We start from the raw sequence: 17375 nt of genomic DNA, 5'->3' as shown, positions 1-17375 counted from the left end.
ACAGTCTAGTCATAGAAGTGACACATAAATGCAGGAAAGCAGTAATTTTACTATTCCCTGTGCCCGGGTTGTTCGTGAAGTTTCCGAGCATCCTCCTCCACCAGAGCAGCAGCCACAGCTGCCTTGGCCCCAAGAGCTGAGTCTTCAGAGACTGAGGGCTGACAGCCACAACACTCAGCATGCATTGCCTGCTGTGAGGCCATCGGCTGCACTCCTGCAGTTCCTGCTCACCCACCTTCTAAGCTATAGTATCACCCAAATAATAAGTCTGATCTTATTAGCGGGCCCTTAATCCTCACTAACCTTCTCCTTTAGCCATTAGCTATCATTAATTTATTAAATGTTATCCTAACAGGCTACAAATTGACCAGCTACCACTATTCCTCATCCAGCCACGTATTTCCTCCGTCAAAACTCCACAGCCACAAGTGATTATGGGAAGTTTTTTCAGGACTGCTCACCTACAACCTTGAGGCAGTGCCTTAGTCCTGCCTGGTGATTCCTAACACTACAAGGATGAGTTTAGAGACCCACTCCAAAACTTACCAGGCTGTGGCATGCAGCTGTTCATCCTCCTTCACTGGAAGGACTGCCTTATGAAGGTAGGGTTGGACACAGCAAGAGTCCATGAAGGTAGCAGGGGCACTTCTGGGAATCATTTAGCTTGGCACAAACCTCTCTGAGATCACCGAGTCCAACCCCCTGCTCCAAGCAGGATCTGCTGAAGACATTTGCCCAGCACATATTCAGCTGGGGTTTGAATCTGCAGAGATTCCACATCTGTGTTTCACCACTTACTGCAAAACAAGTGTTCTCTCCTGTTCAGAGAGTATTGTCAAATCTACGCCCACTTCCCCTTGCCAGTGGTGCTACTAAGATTAATCTGGCTGTTGTCATTCCCTTCCATCAGGGATCGAAAAGATATCCCCCTAGGCCTACACAGGTCTTTGGGCCCAAAATCTCCCACCTCAATGTCCAGTTTGGACTAAGACACCACCAGCTGTTTTACTGCACTGTTGTGCCACAAAGGCTTTCATTTTAGCTGCAACACAAGCACCTCCACCCTATTTGACAGGATGATGGATTGTCTCTTGTAAAGCTATCAGAAGCTGAACTTGAAATGTCAGTGCTCCTAACACACACACATCCAGAAGACTGCCTAGAGTGACCCAAGGCCTGTTTCACAATGGCAAAAGCACCTGCAAGCACACCTCAGCCAAAAGGTTCCCGACCAATGCCATTAGCTTCCACCACACTCCACTCACTGTATCTCAGAAGACATTCCTCCATTAACAGAAAGTACTGAAATCTACAACTCCCATCCTGCAACTGAAGAATTAAGTAAACAGGGCTGCAAGACTTCAATTACTGACCTAGAAATCAGGCATTTCATTTATGTAACAGCAACATGGACACTCACCCTGAACAAAACCAGCTTTCCTTCCTGAGACTGGAACACCCCAAGCAGGGAGAAGCTAAAGTGATGGTTAATAAAGTGGCCTTCTCACACATTCATCTTACCAAAGGCAATTCTCTTGGCTAAGGCAGTCTTTCATGATCGTTGTGGGTCCCTTCTAACTCAGAATATCAGAATATTGTGATATCCCAGTGGAGAAGGTGCTCCCTTTTTCACCTCAGATGTTTCCACATGCATGCTGAGCTGTAGCACAAGACTGAAGGAGTTAAGTATGATTCCCAGCCTACTGAAAGCCAATGCACCAGACTGGCTAAACCAAAAATTCTTGTCATTTCCCTGTTTGCATCACTTACCTATAAAAACGAGACTTCCAATACTCCAGTAATTCAGAATCTCAAGTGGTTGTTCTGATGGTTCAGTAAAATTCTCCTCAACCTGGCGCCTTCCTAAGGTCCCTTAGCTCTTGGAGCACAGGATGAACACTGGTTAGGAAGTGTCCGTTTCATTACCTAATTTCATAGAAGGCAAATGCTAATTGCTGGGGAACTCAGACTGCATAAGCTTCCTGAAACAGACTGCCAGCACACAAACAACAGTTCTAAGGAATTCTGATGCTGGCTATCGAAACACTTTTGACAAGCCTCCTCTGGAAAACCAACAGAGCTGTTCACAATCCTCAGAGAGCAGAGCTTTATGATCAGTGACCATAAACGCTTAATCAAGTGTTCCTGAATTCGGATTGAACAGCTGTCCTAATTTTAGATGCTCACTGCAATTATAAATACATCAAAGATGATTGGAAAAGTTTTAAAACATGAGGTAACTGCACAGCTGGGACCAGTGAGGGTACCAGAAGCAGGGGCCAATGCTTTGTTTAAAGGCCAGCAGGATCCCCAAACAAGATAACCATATAGCACATGTACAGTCAAGGCAGTTGTTGCCAGGAGAGTAGAGAGGCACTGGGCATGAGCAGCCTCCGGCATTCTTTTGAGTTCTTGGATTTGTCCTTGGCAGAAACCAGGTTTGTCTTCCACTTTAAAAAAAAATTTTAACCTTCACAAAACACGAGTGCTAGAAGCACAGTCATGCTCAATGACAAATGAGGAAGAGAATGTTCTTCTTTACTTTGAGCTGACTGCAACCTGAACGGCAACTCAGACATGGCAGTTTCAGGAAAGCCCAAGTGTGAGACTAAGTTACCCCAATGTAGCAGCTGACAGGGAATAAACTTCAAAATAATTAAAAGAAAGCAAACAGGTTTAGTTGTCCGAACAAGGAATTTTAATTTTAGGTCAACTATTGAACTAGGTCAACATCCAGTTCACAATGTCTACAGATAGTGGGCATAGCCAGTCACTACGGTAAGTTTATTGAAGCACCAAGCTCCACACAAGACTGTAAAATACATTTTAAACTACTAGTAAGAAAGCTTCTTCAAGTCAACAATACTATTAAGGGCCAGAGTTTAAGGACTAAGTTTTCACCTTCCAAGCTATTTTAAGACAGCCAATCCATTGCATAAGCAAACCAAACTGCTACATACTGAAACACAGAGCAGCAACTGCATTGAACAATTCCTGTAAATAATTCAAGGATACATTGAAACAGTATGGGTAAATTGTAATTTTTTATTGGAAAACAAATATACAACTTGGAATGGATTTGAGGCAAATCGTGCCATAAGCAGATTTTTTTTGAAAATAAGTGGCTAAACAAAGTTTAAAAAGCATAGTAACAAGAGGAGAAAATGTTTTCTGGCACAGGACCAGCAGTACAAAAAAAACTTGTGTACGAGTACCTGGATAAATCACCCGTTTTGCATTAGTGCAACTTAAGTTTCATATTGTTGACTGTCAATCGTCTACAACGTTAAGACTCCACATTTCAACAACATGTTACAGGTATGGCCACAAACAAGTTACTGTAAAGTAAGCTAGGAGAATGCCTTTTACAGTGCATTAGCCACATGACACACCCTATTCACATAATTTTATCCTGCAGTTAAGCTGCAAGAGTCCTTATCCTCCCATCAGCAAGGGGAAAAAACTCCTATAGAAAAAACTCCTATATACTTGAGAAATGGAACCAGCATGTTGCTTTAACTAAAGGACAGCTAATGCATGGTAAATCCTAGCTTACTTTTATGTAACTTGTCACACTAGTCATACCTAAGTTTGCTATAGAAAGCTACTTTTTTTTTTTTTAATAGACAATCCAGATGTTCCCTCAGTTAACCAACTTCATCTAACTTTAGATGTGCAGAAGGGCTTAAATATCCAGAGTAAGCCACATGCAACATTTGTTACTTCGATCAATTTTCCAAAAATCAGAACAATGACAGTAAGATAAAGGAGAAAAACATGGAGGAATGGCCTTCTAATTACTATACATGCATAATCTTTTGACAGTAAGGGAAAAACCTTTTACAGATAAGTTACAAACAGAGAAAAGGCAAATAAACAATTTTGTACAAGAAATTTAACACATTCTGTACAACGTCTTCACTTCGCTGTCATCATTTGTACAAACTCTGTAAAAGGAAAGAGTTGCATGAGTTATTTGAAGGAAAAAAAAAATCTGATTTGCAAGATCTGAGAAGTGGCCTTACTAGATCTGAACATTGTTTCAAAACTACACTTTCAGTTACATTCAAAAAAGCATCTTCAAGACAGTCCCCTTTTCCACTAATCACACCTAAACTCCTCCTTTTATAAAGGCAAAAGACCATAGGAGTTGGTCCCTCAGGAACTGGGGAACAGCCTTACTTCCAAGACAAAGCATTACACGGTCTTATGCCTGCAGACTTACAGATGGGGACACGATATCCAAGAATGACTAAAAGATCAGTACAAATCGCACTGAAGTGACAATCAGCTACGTAAGTGCACAAGCAAGACACTGTGTTAGTTTGAACTTTTACCTTCCAGAGCAGAATAGCTGAAGTCTTACTATCTTATTTTGCCTGGCTGGCTTTAAGCAACTGGTTCAATGCTTAGTCATAAACCATTTAAAGCTAGAACCCACAAAACAGGATTCTCCATTCATCTTGCTGAAACATAATTTCAGGTACAATAGTGACAGGAAACCAGGAACCTAAAAGGAGTTAACTGGTTGCTCAGGTTTTGAAAGAGCAACTGGAAACAACAGGGACACAGACCCTCTCCAGTGCCAGTCTCTGCACAGCCTACTTATAAACACAGGGATGGAGCAGCAGCCCTGTACATAAAAATGCCTTTTCCCTCACAGATGTCTGCATACCCTTAGGCCACAACCAAAAAGGCCTCAAAGGGAAGGCATATCTACACCTCAAACAGCACAGATACTATCTGAAAACATCCTAGATACTTTCTGTAACATGTTCAAAAAGTCAAAATGAAAACAAGCTTAGCATGTCTCAGCTGCAAACAACTGTCTAAACAAACTCCTGCCTGCATGACTTTATTTATGGTTCAATGTCAGGAAGAAAGGAAGAAAGAAAAATTACTGTTGCAGCTGATTTATGTGAAATAAATGTATTTAAAATACCTACTGAAGGTCTTGAAATTTCTGCGTATTTCAGAAGCTTTAACCTTTTGATTAGTAAGTAATTTTAAAAGCATTAATGACAAATGAGTGACATCCTACAGTCAGATCAACATGCATTAGTGAACAGAACAAACAGTATGTGAACATCTCTGACAACTTGCTTATTCTAATGGTCATTAGACATCATTAGATTTAGAAGTTAATTCTTCCACTGTACAGCTGAATAGTCCTTTTTTGCCTTTGGCACAAAGGCAGCAATAACACTCAGACTTAAACCCATTGAGAGGTACACTATGTACATACTAATAGAACATTAGCTTAAAGGAACACCATGTGTTCAGATGAACTTGTCTGAACACTGCCTTATTTAAACCTGGCGTGGCTATCAGCACCAGCACAACAAGGAGCATGAGAAGTGCTACACAAAAAGAACCAATTAACAACTCCTTACCTTCGTAGTTTACTTGACCATCACCATCAATGTCTGCTTCCCTAATCATTTCATCAACCTCTTCATCTGTTAGCTTCTCCCCCAGATTTGTCATCACATGACGGAGTTCTGCAGCACTAATGTAACCATTCCCATCCTGGCAGGAGAAAAAGGAACACTGGAATAGACTCGCCTAAGGCCTAATGACTTAACTATAACTTAGGAACACTGCTGAGCAAATTGAACATTAAGGAATTAACACAGCCTTAACCACTAGCATTTGCACAAGACCAATGAGAGCTGCAAGCTTACCTTCACCATTGTGCAATGTCTCTGGATATCACAGTATAATCTTACTCTTTGACTGTCCTATTCTGACAGATTTTTAAACCACGAACAATGCAATTGGCACCTTTTGCAACCTCTTAGGTGATGGATGCCTATTAAAGCATGTGACTGTGGTTCAAGGGGTGATTTCTTACAACAGAAGCTACTTATCTGATCTGATCTGCCTGTTTCATGGGAGTCCAGCATAAAGCCACAAGGCCTTCAGAGATGACTTTTACATATTCACCACTATTGGGACACTGAATATTGAAGTACTAGTGTATACTAATTCAACTGATGTTTTCCTCCCCACCCCACGAGGCACCTCACATAATGTTTTCAGCTCCAAGGTGCATCTTAAGTAAGCTGAGTAACTTCAGACTCTTTCAGCCATTTACTTAGCAAAGACTACATGAAAGACTTGAAACAATTAACATTTTTAAGACCCAAAACAATTTCCTGCCAGTCACCTGCAGGAATTTCAGTATCACAGCAAGCACTACTTTAAATCGTGTCTCTTGTCACTATCCAGAAAACTCACTGGACTTTCCCATACTGAGCAGACTGAGCTTTAGGGTGACTGGCCAACCCAGAGATTCTGTATGACAGGACTGCAGACACCCCTCATATCTGAGAAAGCACATTTATTACAATCAGAGTTTTCCTAACCAAACTATTCCAGGTAAACGTTACAGTACCTTGTCAAAGACACGGAACGCTTCTCTAATTTCTTCTTCACTATCTGTATCTTTCATTTTTCTTGCCATCATTGTCAGAAACTCTGGAAAGTCAATTGTGCCGTTGCCTGAAAGATAATTACTTTGTTAGAAAAACATGGTTTAGGCACTTTATTAAATTGCTTATTAGTAAAGTTCTTACCATCAGCATCTACTTCATTGATCATATCCTGTAGCTCTGCTTCTGTGGGGTTTTGGCCAAGTGATCTCATCACTGTCCCCAACTCCTTTGTAGTTATAGTACCATCACCATCCTTGTCAAATAGTGAAAAAGCTTCTTTGAATTCTGTACAGAACAACAAAAAAAAATTGATTTCTTAAGCTTTGAAATGTTAACAATCATAAAAAATTCACTGCTACTGACTGTTGCAAGTTACAAAATTTGATTTCAATCTTCTGGGAAATCTTGGTGTACTGCTCAGCCTGTTGTAATTGCAATGCCAATATGGCAGCATCAGCATCTCAAAACACACCCACCAGTCCACTGATCAACCACGTTGACCTAAATTAAGATGGAAGGTCATCCATTTCCAAAGTACTCAGATGTTTGTTACTCTGTCTTGAATAAGGACTCCTAATATGGAGCTGAAATGGTTACCTGCAACTACAACCATCAACATCCTTGGTAGGAACTGCATCTCAAAATAAAACAACATGGAACTGCTAGGAGAAATTTGAAAATGGTACTTTAAAAATACATATTCTACAGCTTAATAGCACTTTTATTACTGATAGGGATGAGTCAACCAAAAAAGGTATGATCAGACCAAACTGCACCCAAGTTTCTCAATATAAGCCACTTCTGCTGGACACAGATGTCTGAACAATTTATGCCACCACAATTATCCAAGGAGAAAAGTCACTGGAGTTTTCATTCCTGAAAAATTGCTCACAAAACTGCATCAGCCCTACTGCATCCTGAAACAGCCTTCACAGAAATGTTTCTGACCAATTCTAAGACTGCTTTGCTGTGTTTCTTACACTACCTCCTAACCCCCTACAATGGCTGTATTGTAGCCAGGAACATTCATACAAGCATAACATGTTTAATTGTCCAGTCCAAAAATGGAGTTGGTTTTAATCCCTGCCATCTGTCTTTGGTCCCAGACCTTAAACCAGCTCACTGGACTGTGGTAGCTCACGCACACACGACAGTGAAGCTCGGGCACCTTATCTATTCCCTTGTAGCCTTTAGATCCCTTCAAGCCATCTGAGATCATGGCTCTGGACAACCCGTCAGCTCAAGGGTACTCCTGCATTAGAAATACTTCCAAGAAATGGTTTCTTTCAACACTTCCATGCAGCCAGCTTTCCAGATGGTGGGCTTCCCAGACCAGAATTAGTCACAGTAAAAGTTGTGTTCTCACATGACCTGAACGAAGCCTTACTTCATGCTCTGAAATCCTTGAGGTGAGTGCAAACTGGCAAAGTGTTAAAAATTCAACTCGGAAAATAAGTTTCTTATAGTTCATGAATGCAGCTACAACACCAGTCACACAGTCAAATCCCATCCAGGAAAAAACCCACTACTCTTCTACATTGAACAGTCTGAAGTGTTCCAAGAGCCAACCCCCATTGTTTAGCCCGTGAGAATCACAGTAAGGCTACCACAGGACCAGCAGAGACAGTTTCAAGTGAGTATGTACAAATCACAGAGCAGAAACAAGCATATTTAATCTGTACCTACAATTCCTTCCAAAGGGTCTTTGCAGGGCTAGTTTCAGTTATCTTGGAAGCAACAAACAGGTTTCTTAGGACTAAACTCTTACACCAGGGAAGAAAATGCTTCTGGGTCAATCCCAGTAGAGAAGGACACAGACTATTAGGGAAAAACCTCAAAACTGGAAAGCTGCATCTTCATGAAGAGTCAAGTGCTCAAGTGTTACTCAAGATGAAGTGTTAACCACTTCATCCTTCATGTGAAAGTCAACCATCACTAACCCAAACATGAAGCAGACTTCACAGTACTGCAGTGACCCTGCCTGAAATGGGCAATACTTAATTCTCACACAAAATTCAAAGACTTGCTTTCTATAAGATGGGCATTTTAGTGGTGTCTTCCCAACACTTGGAAGGAACCATTCAAAGGACAACTCTACCCTTCTACTCAAAGCTGCAATAGGCTAAGAAGCAATCAGGTACAAATCATAAAGAAAATAAAGCAAGTTGAAGACTAGCAGCATATTTCTGTTTGAAATGCTGAATCAAGAATACCATTAAAACAACTCTCTAACCACTTCCAGGAATCACCTCCAGTAATTAGAATAAAGGAGTAACAACCCGCAGTTTAGATGAGAACAAGAACAACCTAGTATGGCTTTGGAGGATTTGCAGCCATGGCTAGTGAAGGCACCTATGAAATACTGAAGTTCAGTGAGCAACTCAATACTGGCATCCTGCAACATAAGGTTTTAAAACATACCTTGCACACTTAAACACCTTGACTCCATACAGCATGTAAAGTAAATCCTCTTTATCCCACACTTCTCCACACCAAACTGCAAATGGAAACTCTCTTCTGAGGCTAGAAGGTTTCAACCTTTCCACCCTCCTGAAGAGCATCCAGCACCACGAGAAAATGACTACTTCCAGGCCCCATGAAAGCCAAGCTAATCCAACAATGTGAACTCTTAACAACCTAGCTCAAAATGTTCTTTTAACCACAGCTGCTGAGGCACCTGTGCACCACATCACCTTTTCAAATGAAGTGACAGCCTCCAGTGACCTGGTATGTTCAGTGAACCAGGACTACCATATCCACTCCTACACAATTCAGCCAGCTGTGTCTGGAACTTTTATAGGAGAATGTCAATTGTTCTCTTCACAGCTACCAGGACCTCACACTTACATGTGTCTATTTCTCTTATGAGGAATTTCATATCACCATTGCAGTGAGACCCCCAAGAGAGACGCACAGCACACTGAAGGAACAAGGCAGTAAACACTGCACATGGGCCTGTTGTGCACAGAGCCCATTCAGGACTCTGAAGCCCAGGGGGAGGAGAGCTCACCAGACCAGCTGCCTTTAGACAATTCAGGCTGCCCTCCCATCCAACCACCCAGGTGGTCCTGACCCCACTACCTTTGGAATACAACACTTAACCAAAGGGGAGCCACTTGACTTGGCAACTTCCATCCTTACAGAATGGAACTGCAGCCAGTATTCACACTGTGTAGCTGCTTGGCTTTCAGTATCAGTCTTTCCATGAACAAAATCTGGGGAGGTTTTCACCCCTACCTACACTGACAAGAAGCTTCAGTCCTATAAAATCCATGTATTCCACAGGAAATGACATCTGGAACCTATAAAAACTGTGTATTGTTGTTTCACAGCAGAGGGGGAAGAATTTAAGCCCTGGGGAAGAGGCTGCTTGGAGTACTCTGGTCTTCTGTTTTAGCTTGCAGTACCATTTCCTACATCTGCCCGCAAACCAAAGCTTTGTTTCTCCAGGGAAGCTCAATTAGAATGGTGGTTGCTCAAGTTTTCCAAGCCAGTCTCTGTAAAACATTCCAGTTGTACCTCTAAGAGTCTTCCCATGCAAGATCACTGGCCTTCAACAGCAAAACTAAGCAATGCAACCTTTCCTAAGCTGTACTGGGAATGATCCCTTCACACACCACCAGTGGGCTCATGTCTTCACATCTCAGCTTCATGGTTTACTTGCAAATCCATCTGTTTAACAAAACATCACAGCTGCCCTGAAAGTGGCAGGCAATTTTACACTGGCTAAGACATACTTTTATTCCTTCCACGCACTTGAAAGCCTCTATTCCAGTACAACAGGCTCATCAATACTAATTTTTGTCTCTGAGGACTATATGACCATAACTGAATAGCTAAAGTTTGCACTAATCCCAAGGTAGTGTTAATAAGCTTCCTGTTTATATCCCATAATCAGCTACATCAACTAATAAACCTTCTACAATTAACAACTGGAACAATGAACCATTATTGGAAATACAGCAGTGACAATTGATAAAGCCTGCTCTAACTAAACTGATCACAAAACCCTTAAGCTATGTAGGCCACTTTCCCAAAACAAAACAAAACAAAAAAAAAAAAAAAAAAAAAAAAAAAAAAAAAAAATCTGAAGTTGAACTAAATTTGGCTTGTGCTCACTGGTAAGAGAGTTCCATGGCAACAAGTAAATAGACTAAGGACTTGCCACAAAGCCATAATTAGTCTCCTTTGAGTAAAAGCAAGCTCCTGAAGTCTAAAAGCTACATAAGAATGTTCTTACACTTCAGATTTGGCAATTATGGCAAAAACAAACCAGCTCATAATGACACTTCTGTTTAATGCAGTGTCTTCAAAAGCTACACCATAGTTAAACAGTATCTCAGAGGCTGTTCCTTCTATGCATGACCTGGTATCATTAGACTAGCAGAAGCCTAACATCCTCTGAAATAATTTCACATGACACTTATGCACATTAAGACTTTCTAGTATTAATACCATACACTTGTCAGATCAAAACCATGAAGTTCTTGAGTGTCTGTGGCAAAGTTGAATTCTGTAATAGCAGCTCCAAGCCCCATCTATTACTGAAGTTAAGATCAGTCCACTGGGAGCAATAGACAGGTGAGTTTGTGCAGCCTGCATGAGCAGCAGACATGATAACCACAAGGTTTTGCCATGGGCAGCCTGCTGTCAGTGGACATAACCCACTGCTGGGGGCCAGTACCAAGATACAACAGATGCAGATTTATTTCAGCATTTCAGAGCAAGTGCCAGACCATCAGAACAGCACACACACAACACTTGTGTCCAAGTACACAACACAGTTCCAAATATGGAGTATCAAGAGTTGTCATCATGAAGCCAGCCCCTGCTGTCATCAACAAGAACCACTCAAACATCTCTGCTGGCAGGAGACAGCAAAGCAAACTCTTTTTGCCTTCTGTTAAAAAAGCATTGCAGATTCCAAGCCTTCACCAGATTTGCTGCCATCCCCTGTAGCCACCCCCCTCAGTCTGCACTTGGGACAGTTCTGGAGTTGTGAGAGAAGAACAACCACCAGTCTGCTGGCCAGAAAGGCTGTGAGGATTGTTTAACTCTATTAACTACAGAACTATAATTCATTATATCCATGGTGCTTTTTTAGTAGATAAACCTTTAGAAACTAGATGACAAATTCAAACACTTTACCACGCTACTAGAGCATCTGAGAAAGATAAATATCTTGTGTAACTCAGACTGTCCCTGGATTAAGAGATGTGCCAGGTCAAGCAGGAGTAGCAACACAACACAGAAACCTCACCTGCAATCTGCTCTTCTGTCAGTTGATCAGCCTGCAATGAAAGAGAACAGGATTAGAGTTGTAGCAAAAGTTCCAGACAAAATCAGACAGACTAGTAGAGGCCCCTGAATGTGGGAGCTGCTCTTCATTCAGGACTGACCTGCAGCATTCTGAAATAGTTCTAATAAAGCTCTGAAGTCATCAGGCTTGCAGGCTAAGTAAGAACTGGCAGCCTGTCATCCTTCCCAGGCCCTGCAATATCCCACAGACCCAAGTAACGGATCATCACGGGGATCAATCAATAACCCAAGCAGCAGCAGCAAACCCAAGGCACACAGGTCCCTTTCAAACCACAGGCTGGTTTGAGAAACTCATTTACACAGCAACTGCCAGCTTCAGCACCAAGCACTTCAGGTTTCAGTAAGGCAGCAATCACCTCCAAAGGCCAAATTTAAGGCAGACTAGCTGAAACCAGAAAGATAAACTCTTCACTAGAATTAAATCATCCCCTGATTAACATGAAGCTTCATGTCCAAGACCTGGCTTTACAAGACAAGAAACCAGCTCCAGTCCAAAGTGGCCATTTCAGCTGCATACAGCTGTGCACACTTTCTTCAGACCATTGTCTACATTGACTCAGTGATCACAAAGTAACAGGGACGCTAGAGAAAGGTTCTGTGCTCTTAGACAATTTCTGTACCAGTTGGATAAGCTCCAGTTTATATCTCATTTTCCTCTCTCTCCCCACTTTTGAATCCATTGAATTTGACAGCAATGAAAACCATCAGTCTGTCAGGCCAAACCCAAATGAACTTTGCTCATGAAAAACACCAAGATGTTTGAGGACTGTAGAAATACTCTCCTGGGTTCTCAAATCAGCTGATTCTTCAAACAAATTCTGGATAGCTTGAGTTGAGTTGCTGTAACACTTCCTTCAGGGAAGCTTCTTGAACCCTTTACTGAAGAGTAAAAAAATACTAAAATACTGAAAAGATATAATCACTGCTGAAATTCACCGCTGCTTTTTTGGCTTTGTTCCTGTTGTGACCATTTAAGCAGACGCTTTTTGCAATTACCGCAATATTGGCTGAAAAATTTCCCATCATTACCTGGGCCCACCAAGGTCTCTCTACACATCAGCATCTGTCAGGGAAAGACTTAGAGAAGTGTATTCACAACACCTGTCCATTTTTACATGGCCAATTTCAATTTCAATGACATTTTTATACTGCAAGGGAGCTCTGAAGTTGCCAACTACTGCACTGTTCCTGGAACAGAGGTGAGGATGGCTGCTGGAGCAGTCACACAAGGGCTGAAGTGCTCACACCCCCCTCCATGCACACAACACAGCAAAAGCCCAAATAAGGGCCACACACTGCCCGGGGGCTCACCCCTTTAAGACCCGAGATTACTGAGGAGCTTCTAAAGCAGCAGCCAACAGGTATTGGCAGCTAAAGGTTCAATCCTGCTGTAGGAAGAATTCCCATGCAGGTCCCACTTGTTAAAGCAGACTAGCATGGCAGCAGCACTGCTGAGAACAGAACAAATTCAGAACTATGCTTTGGGAGGGAAGTGTTCTGCTGGTCACTCAGCAGAAGCCTAACAGATTTTCACTTGTCTGGAGAATATCATTAACACAGACTCATACCTTTGCATGCTATTTACATTTTTATTGTTTGAGTGAAGAGAATGATGTGCTACATTTCCATAAGACATTTAATCCACACAAAACTGCAGGTCAGATTTAAGCAGTAAGAACCTAGTTTATTTAGGTCAATACTTATAGGCTACCAAATTGAGTCACCCACTGTTTTATATTAACCATTTTATATGGAGACATGACATAACAGTATGTAAGTTGCTAAGCATTCCCAAAGCCTTCCTTCTTTATGAAGAGAAACCCCTCCAGCAACTTAACATATCCCAGCCATGAATCTGGATGACCTCTGACAATACCTATAAGAGGTACAAGTGTTTGACAAGAACATGAAGCTCATTAGAAGGCACAGGTAGGAGCAGTTGAAAGATAAGTGGGGAGGTGGGGCAAGGTTGAACAAACACCATCTGTACTCTGCAGTGCCGGGCTCTGCAGGCACTGCTGCGCAACAGCAGTACAAGGCGGAGCCAGCGAAGCTGCCAGCTCCCAGCCGCCCCTGCCACCCAGGTGGAGGGCTCTGCTCTCAGCCAGGACCCGCGCCTGCCGCGTCCAGGCCACTCTGGCCTTCCTGCAGGGGCCTCCCAGAGCTCCCGATAGCGGTGCCCCACACACGTGAGGGCGCGCACACCTCCACCGGCACAGCGCGGCTTCCAGCGTTACACGGCGACTGAGGTGCCCGTGCTGAAGGTCCGACGTGCGGCCCAGACCCACCCGCAGCCCTCCTCTACTGCCACCACAGCTGGCAGTGAGGCGGCTTTCTGCCATTCACATTACAGCGCCTTCCTTTTCCCTGCAACAGTGCCCATCCCCCACCCCAGGCTGCGCGGAGGGCCTGACAAAGGCTCCAAAGCTCCCCGGCAAGCAGCCGAGCTGCGGCGTGCGCGGCCGCCCCTGTGGCACACGCAGCCTCTAGAGGTGGTGCTCCATTACAGCTCCGCAGCGCCCGGGCCGGCGGCTCCTGCCTACGGAGCCGCCAGGTGACACCGCTCCCCTCTGACACCGGCTCCTCGGGGCACCTCGCGGGCGTCACATCTGAAGGGGCACTTCTGTTCTGGCGGGATTAATTAAAGAACAACACCAGACTGTACAGACTGAAATCAGGTTTATGGCAGGTTATCTTGTTTTGGGAGCAAATCATTCTGTCTCATCGAGCATGGGCAACACTGGACAGCCACAGGTTGAGCCAGTCTGGTCTGCCAGGATGAGCTATAAGCGCATTCGAAGTGTCACTGTACCTCCTGGACACACCCATTTTTACTCAGACCTTGTTGGAAGATACTCCATTTTTGGTTCTGTACAGATGATGACTAAATGCAGTAAGTCTTTTGCTGCTACATTCATTTTTTTTTCCCCTGCTTTATGGATGGTTTGCTGTATAAGTTCACAATTCAAGCTAAAGAATAAATTCAGGCTTCTATTCACTCTGGTTTTTTTGGTTTTTTTTTTCCCCCCCCCCAGAGACAGCATTTCAAAAAAACCCCAAATTTTAAGTAGCCACCATTCACATTAGACACGACGAGCTGACAGTCATCTGATTCCTCAGCAGAACATAATGAATGAAAAGACAATTCCACTCTACTGCATCTTCTCTTCATGCAGAGATAGCACTAAGTGGTCACTGGTGCTGCTTTGGCAATAGAATTGCTCCTTTTAGTACGTTTCTCAGCATCCGCTTGTTTTCATTAAAAAAACCAAAAACAAACGCTACACTCACATCCTTTAGACTGAATTTGAAACCATTCTCCGACTTCACAAAATGCGTTTTATTTCGACAGTAGATTACAATTCTAAACGCGTCGCTAGAAAAAATAAAAACGCAGGACTGTCCTCTGCAATGACCAAAACGGGAAGCAAAAATTGTTAAAAAAAAAAAAAAAACCAAAACAAAAAAACACCACAAATAATCCCCTGTCCAACAGAGCCACCAACAGCATGGCGCTAACATGGAACCGACAGGGGCTCTAACGCGAGCTGACAACAGGTCTAGAGAGGAGGGCGATGGTGCAGTGAGGCACAGCCTGCCCCTCATCATCATGCTGCTCAGAAGCTGCAGGGCTCCGCAGTGCATTATTATGACCAGGCGCAGCACACCTCGCTACCGAGCCGGACAGCTTAGGCTGCCTCACTGAGCCCCATTCAGCCACAAACGCCGAGAGCAGGGAGGGAGGAAGCGATAAGAAAGCAGAGCCGGTGCCATCGTGGCAAGCTCCTTTCCCCCCCTCCTCCCAAGAGCGCGGGACCCCTCCCAGGAGGGACCGCTATCCGCCGCTCCCCCGCGGCAACGCCCGGCGCCGCCTCACGGCGCTCCCGCCGACCCAGGGGCCGTTTGGATTTGAATCCGCACCAACGCCCCAGGGCGGGAAAGGGACCCGGGCGGGACCCGCCGCCGCCGCCACCACTTCCTCCCACGCAAACGGCGCCTCCGAGCGGGACCCTCCACCCCAGCCTGAGCCCGCCGGCCGCGGCGAAGGACAATTTCATCCCTCCTCACACCCTTCGGCAGGCGACCTCGCCCCACGGCAGTCAACCCCCCCTCCCCCCCCGCCCCCCGCCGCACCGAACTCAGCCGCCCCCATCCCTCCACACCGCACCGCAGCAGCGCCCGCCGAACCCCGCGGCTGCCCCGTGCTCAGGGACTCACCATGGTGGCCCGGCCTGGCTGCGGGGTGCGGTGGGAGCTGAGGGCTGCACGGGGCGCACGCTGCGTGACCTGCCCGCTGCACGGCTCGCCTCACACTGAGTCCTGCCCGCCCGCCGGCGGCGCCTCATAAACCGCCTCACCGCCCGGATCGCTCCGCGCCGCTCCCTCCCCCCTCCCCTTCCCCCGACCGTGAACTGGATTGCGAAACGAGTCCCGGCTCTTCGCGCTCTCCTCGGCAGGGCACCCCGCACCTCGAGTGCCGCCCGATCTGCCCCTCAGCCCCGGCGCAGGAAGGAGCGAGGTGCGGGAAATCGGGGAAAACAACGCTTGTGAGAAACGGCGGGGGGGGGGGGGGGGGCAGGGAAGAGGGGGGGGAAGGTAGAAAAGGGGGGCGGGGACCGGGGCTAGGGACTATTTCTTTGGGCGGAAGAAGATTTTAGGAAAAAAATGCCGAGCGGTGTGGGGACTCCGTAAGGAGGGCGCTGATTGGTGGGTTCGTACCTGCAATGCGTCACTCGGACATGCACACTCCGGGACGGGAAGGCGGGCACCCCTCCCCCCGCCCGCAGTGCGTGAGGGCCGGAGCGGCCCCGCAGCCTCTCCGCTGCCGCGCCGGCCCCGGGCCCCGGCCCAGGGCGGCCGCCGCGGCCCGGGGAGCGGATTTGCCACAGCGTTTCGAGCCATTATCTCCGTGCTGTGCTCCGGAAAGCCTCACCCACACAGAGTTACCAAATGAAACTCGCTCTGCAGCCAGCGCAGTCCAGAAAAATTCCCACCTCGCGCTGCAAGCTAGAGATGCTTCGTCGCTTGGTAGCGTTGTTTAAAAGAACAGATTTCATAGAATCGATTAGGTTGGAAAAGATCTCTGAGATCATCGAGTCCAGCCCGTGACCGAACACCACCATGTAACTAGACCATGGCACCAAGGGCTCCATGCAGGCTTTCCTTAAACGCCTCCAAGGGATGGTGACTCCACCACCACCCTGGGCAGCCCATTCCAATGTCTGATCTCCCTTTCTGTGAAGAAATTCTTCCGCATGTCCAACCTAAACCTCCCCAGTTAGACGTTTTCCCTGTTCTTCTGCCATTTCCCCTGTTAGGAATCACATACGCCCTGGTCTTGCACCTAAGGACGGGTGGCCAGTAATTCTGAGCTAAAATCTGGAGTCTTCTAAGGGTTTTCTAAAAGATGCATTTGGACAAATGGCTCCAGGTGCAATTTTCAAACCTGCACATGTATTTTCAAAGATAATTTAACAGAGAGCTGCAATATTGGCTGAGTCCAGTGATAGCAGATCTACCTGTCCTCTGTGAAAACCACAACGCTCCTTTTTTAGGATGATAAATGATTAAACTTTCAGGGCCTGAGTTAAAGTTTTCTGACCTAAGTTTGAACACAAA

General features: G+C 45.1%; 1 protein-coding gene across 1 annotated transcript; it reads right to left on the bottom strand.

Moving 5' to 3' along the window:
* Positions 1–3025: 3025 nt before the first annotated feature.
* CALM2 (calmodulin 2) lies at positions 3026–16080 on the bottom strand. Its single transcript, XM_066178466.1, has 6 exons — positions 15975–16080; positions 11698–11728; positions 6579–6722; positions 6398–6504; positions 5394–5529; positions 3026–3947 (listed from the first exon to the last, which is right to left on the bottom strand). The coding sequence occupies exons 1-6, from the start codon at positions 15975–15977 to the stop codon at positions 3919–3921; spliced, it is 450 nt and encodes a 149-aa protein (XP_066034563.1). The 5' UTR covers positions 15978–16080; the 3' UTR covers positions 3026–3918.
* Positions 16081–17375: the final 1295 nt, after the last annotated feature.

Source organism: Chamaea fasciata, unplaced genomic scaffold, assembly GCF_029207755.1.
Source record: "Chamaea fasciata isolate MVZ Bird 193981 ecotype frontalis unplaced genomic scaffold, bChaFas1.0.hap1 SCAF_3, whole genome shotgun sequence".
NCBI lineage: Eukaryota > Metazoa > Chordata > Aves > Passeriformes > Sylviidae > Chamaea > Chamaea fasciata.
Note: the sequence above shows the minus strand (reverse complement) of the source record. Positions and strands in the feature narration are given on the sequence as shown.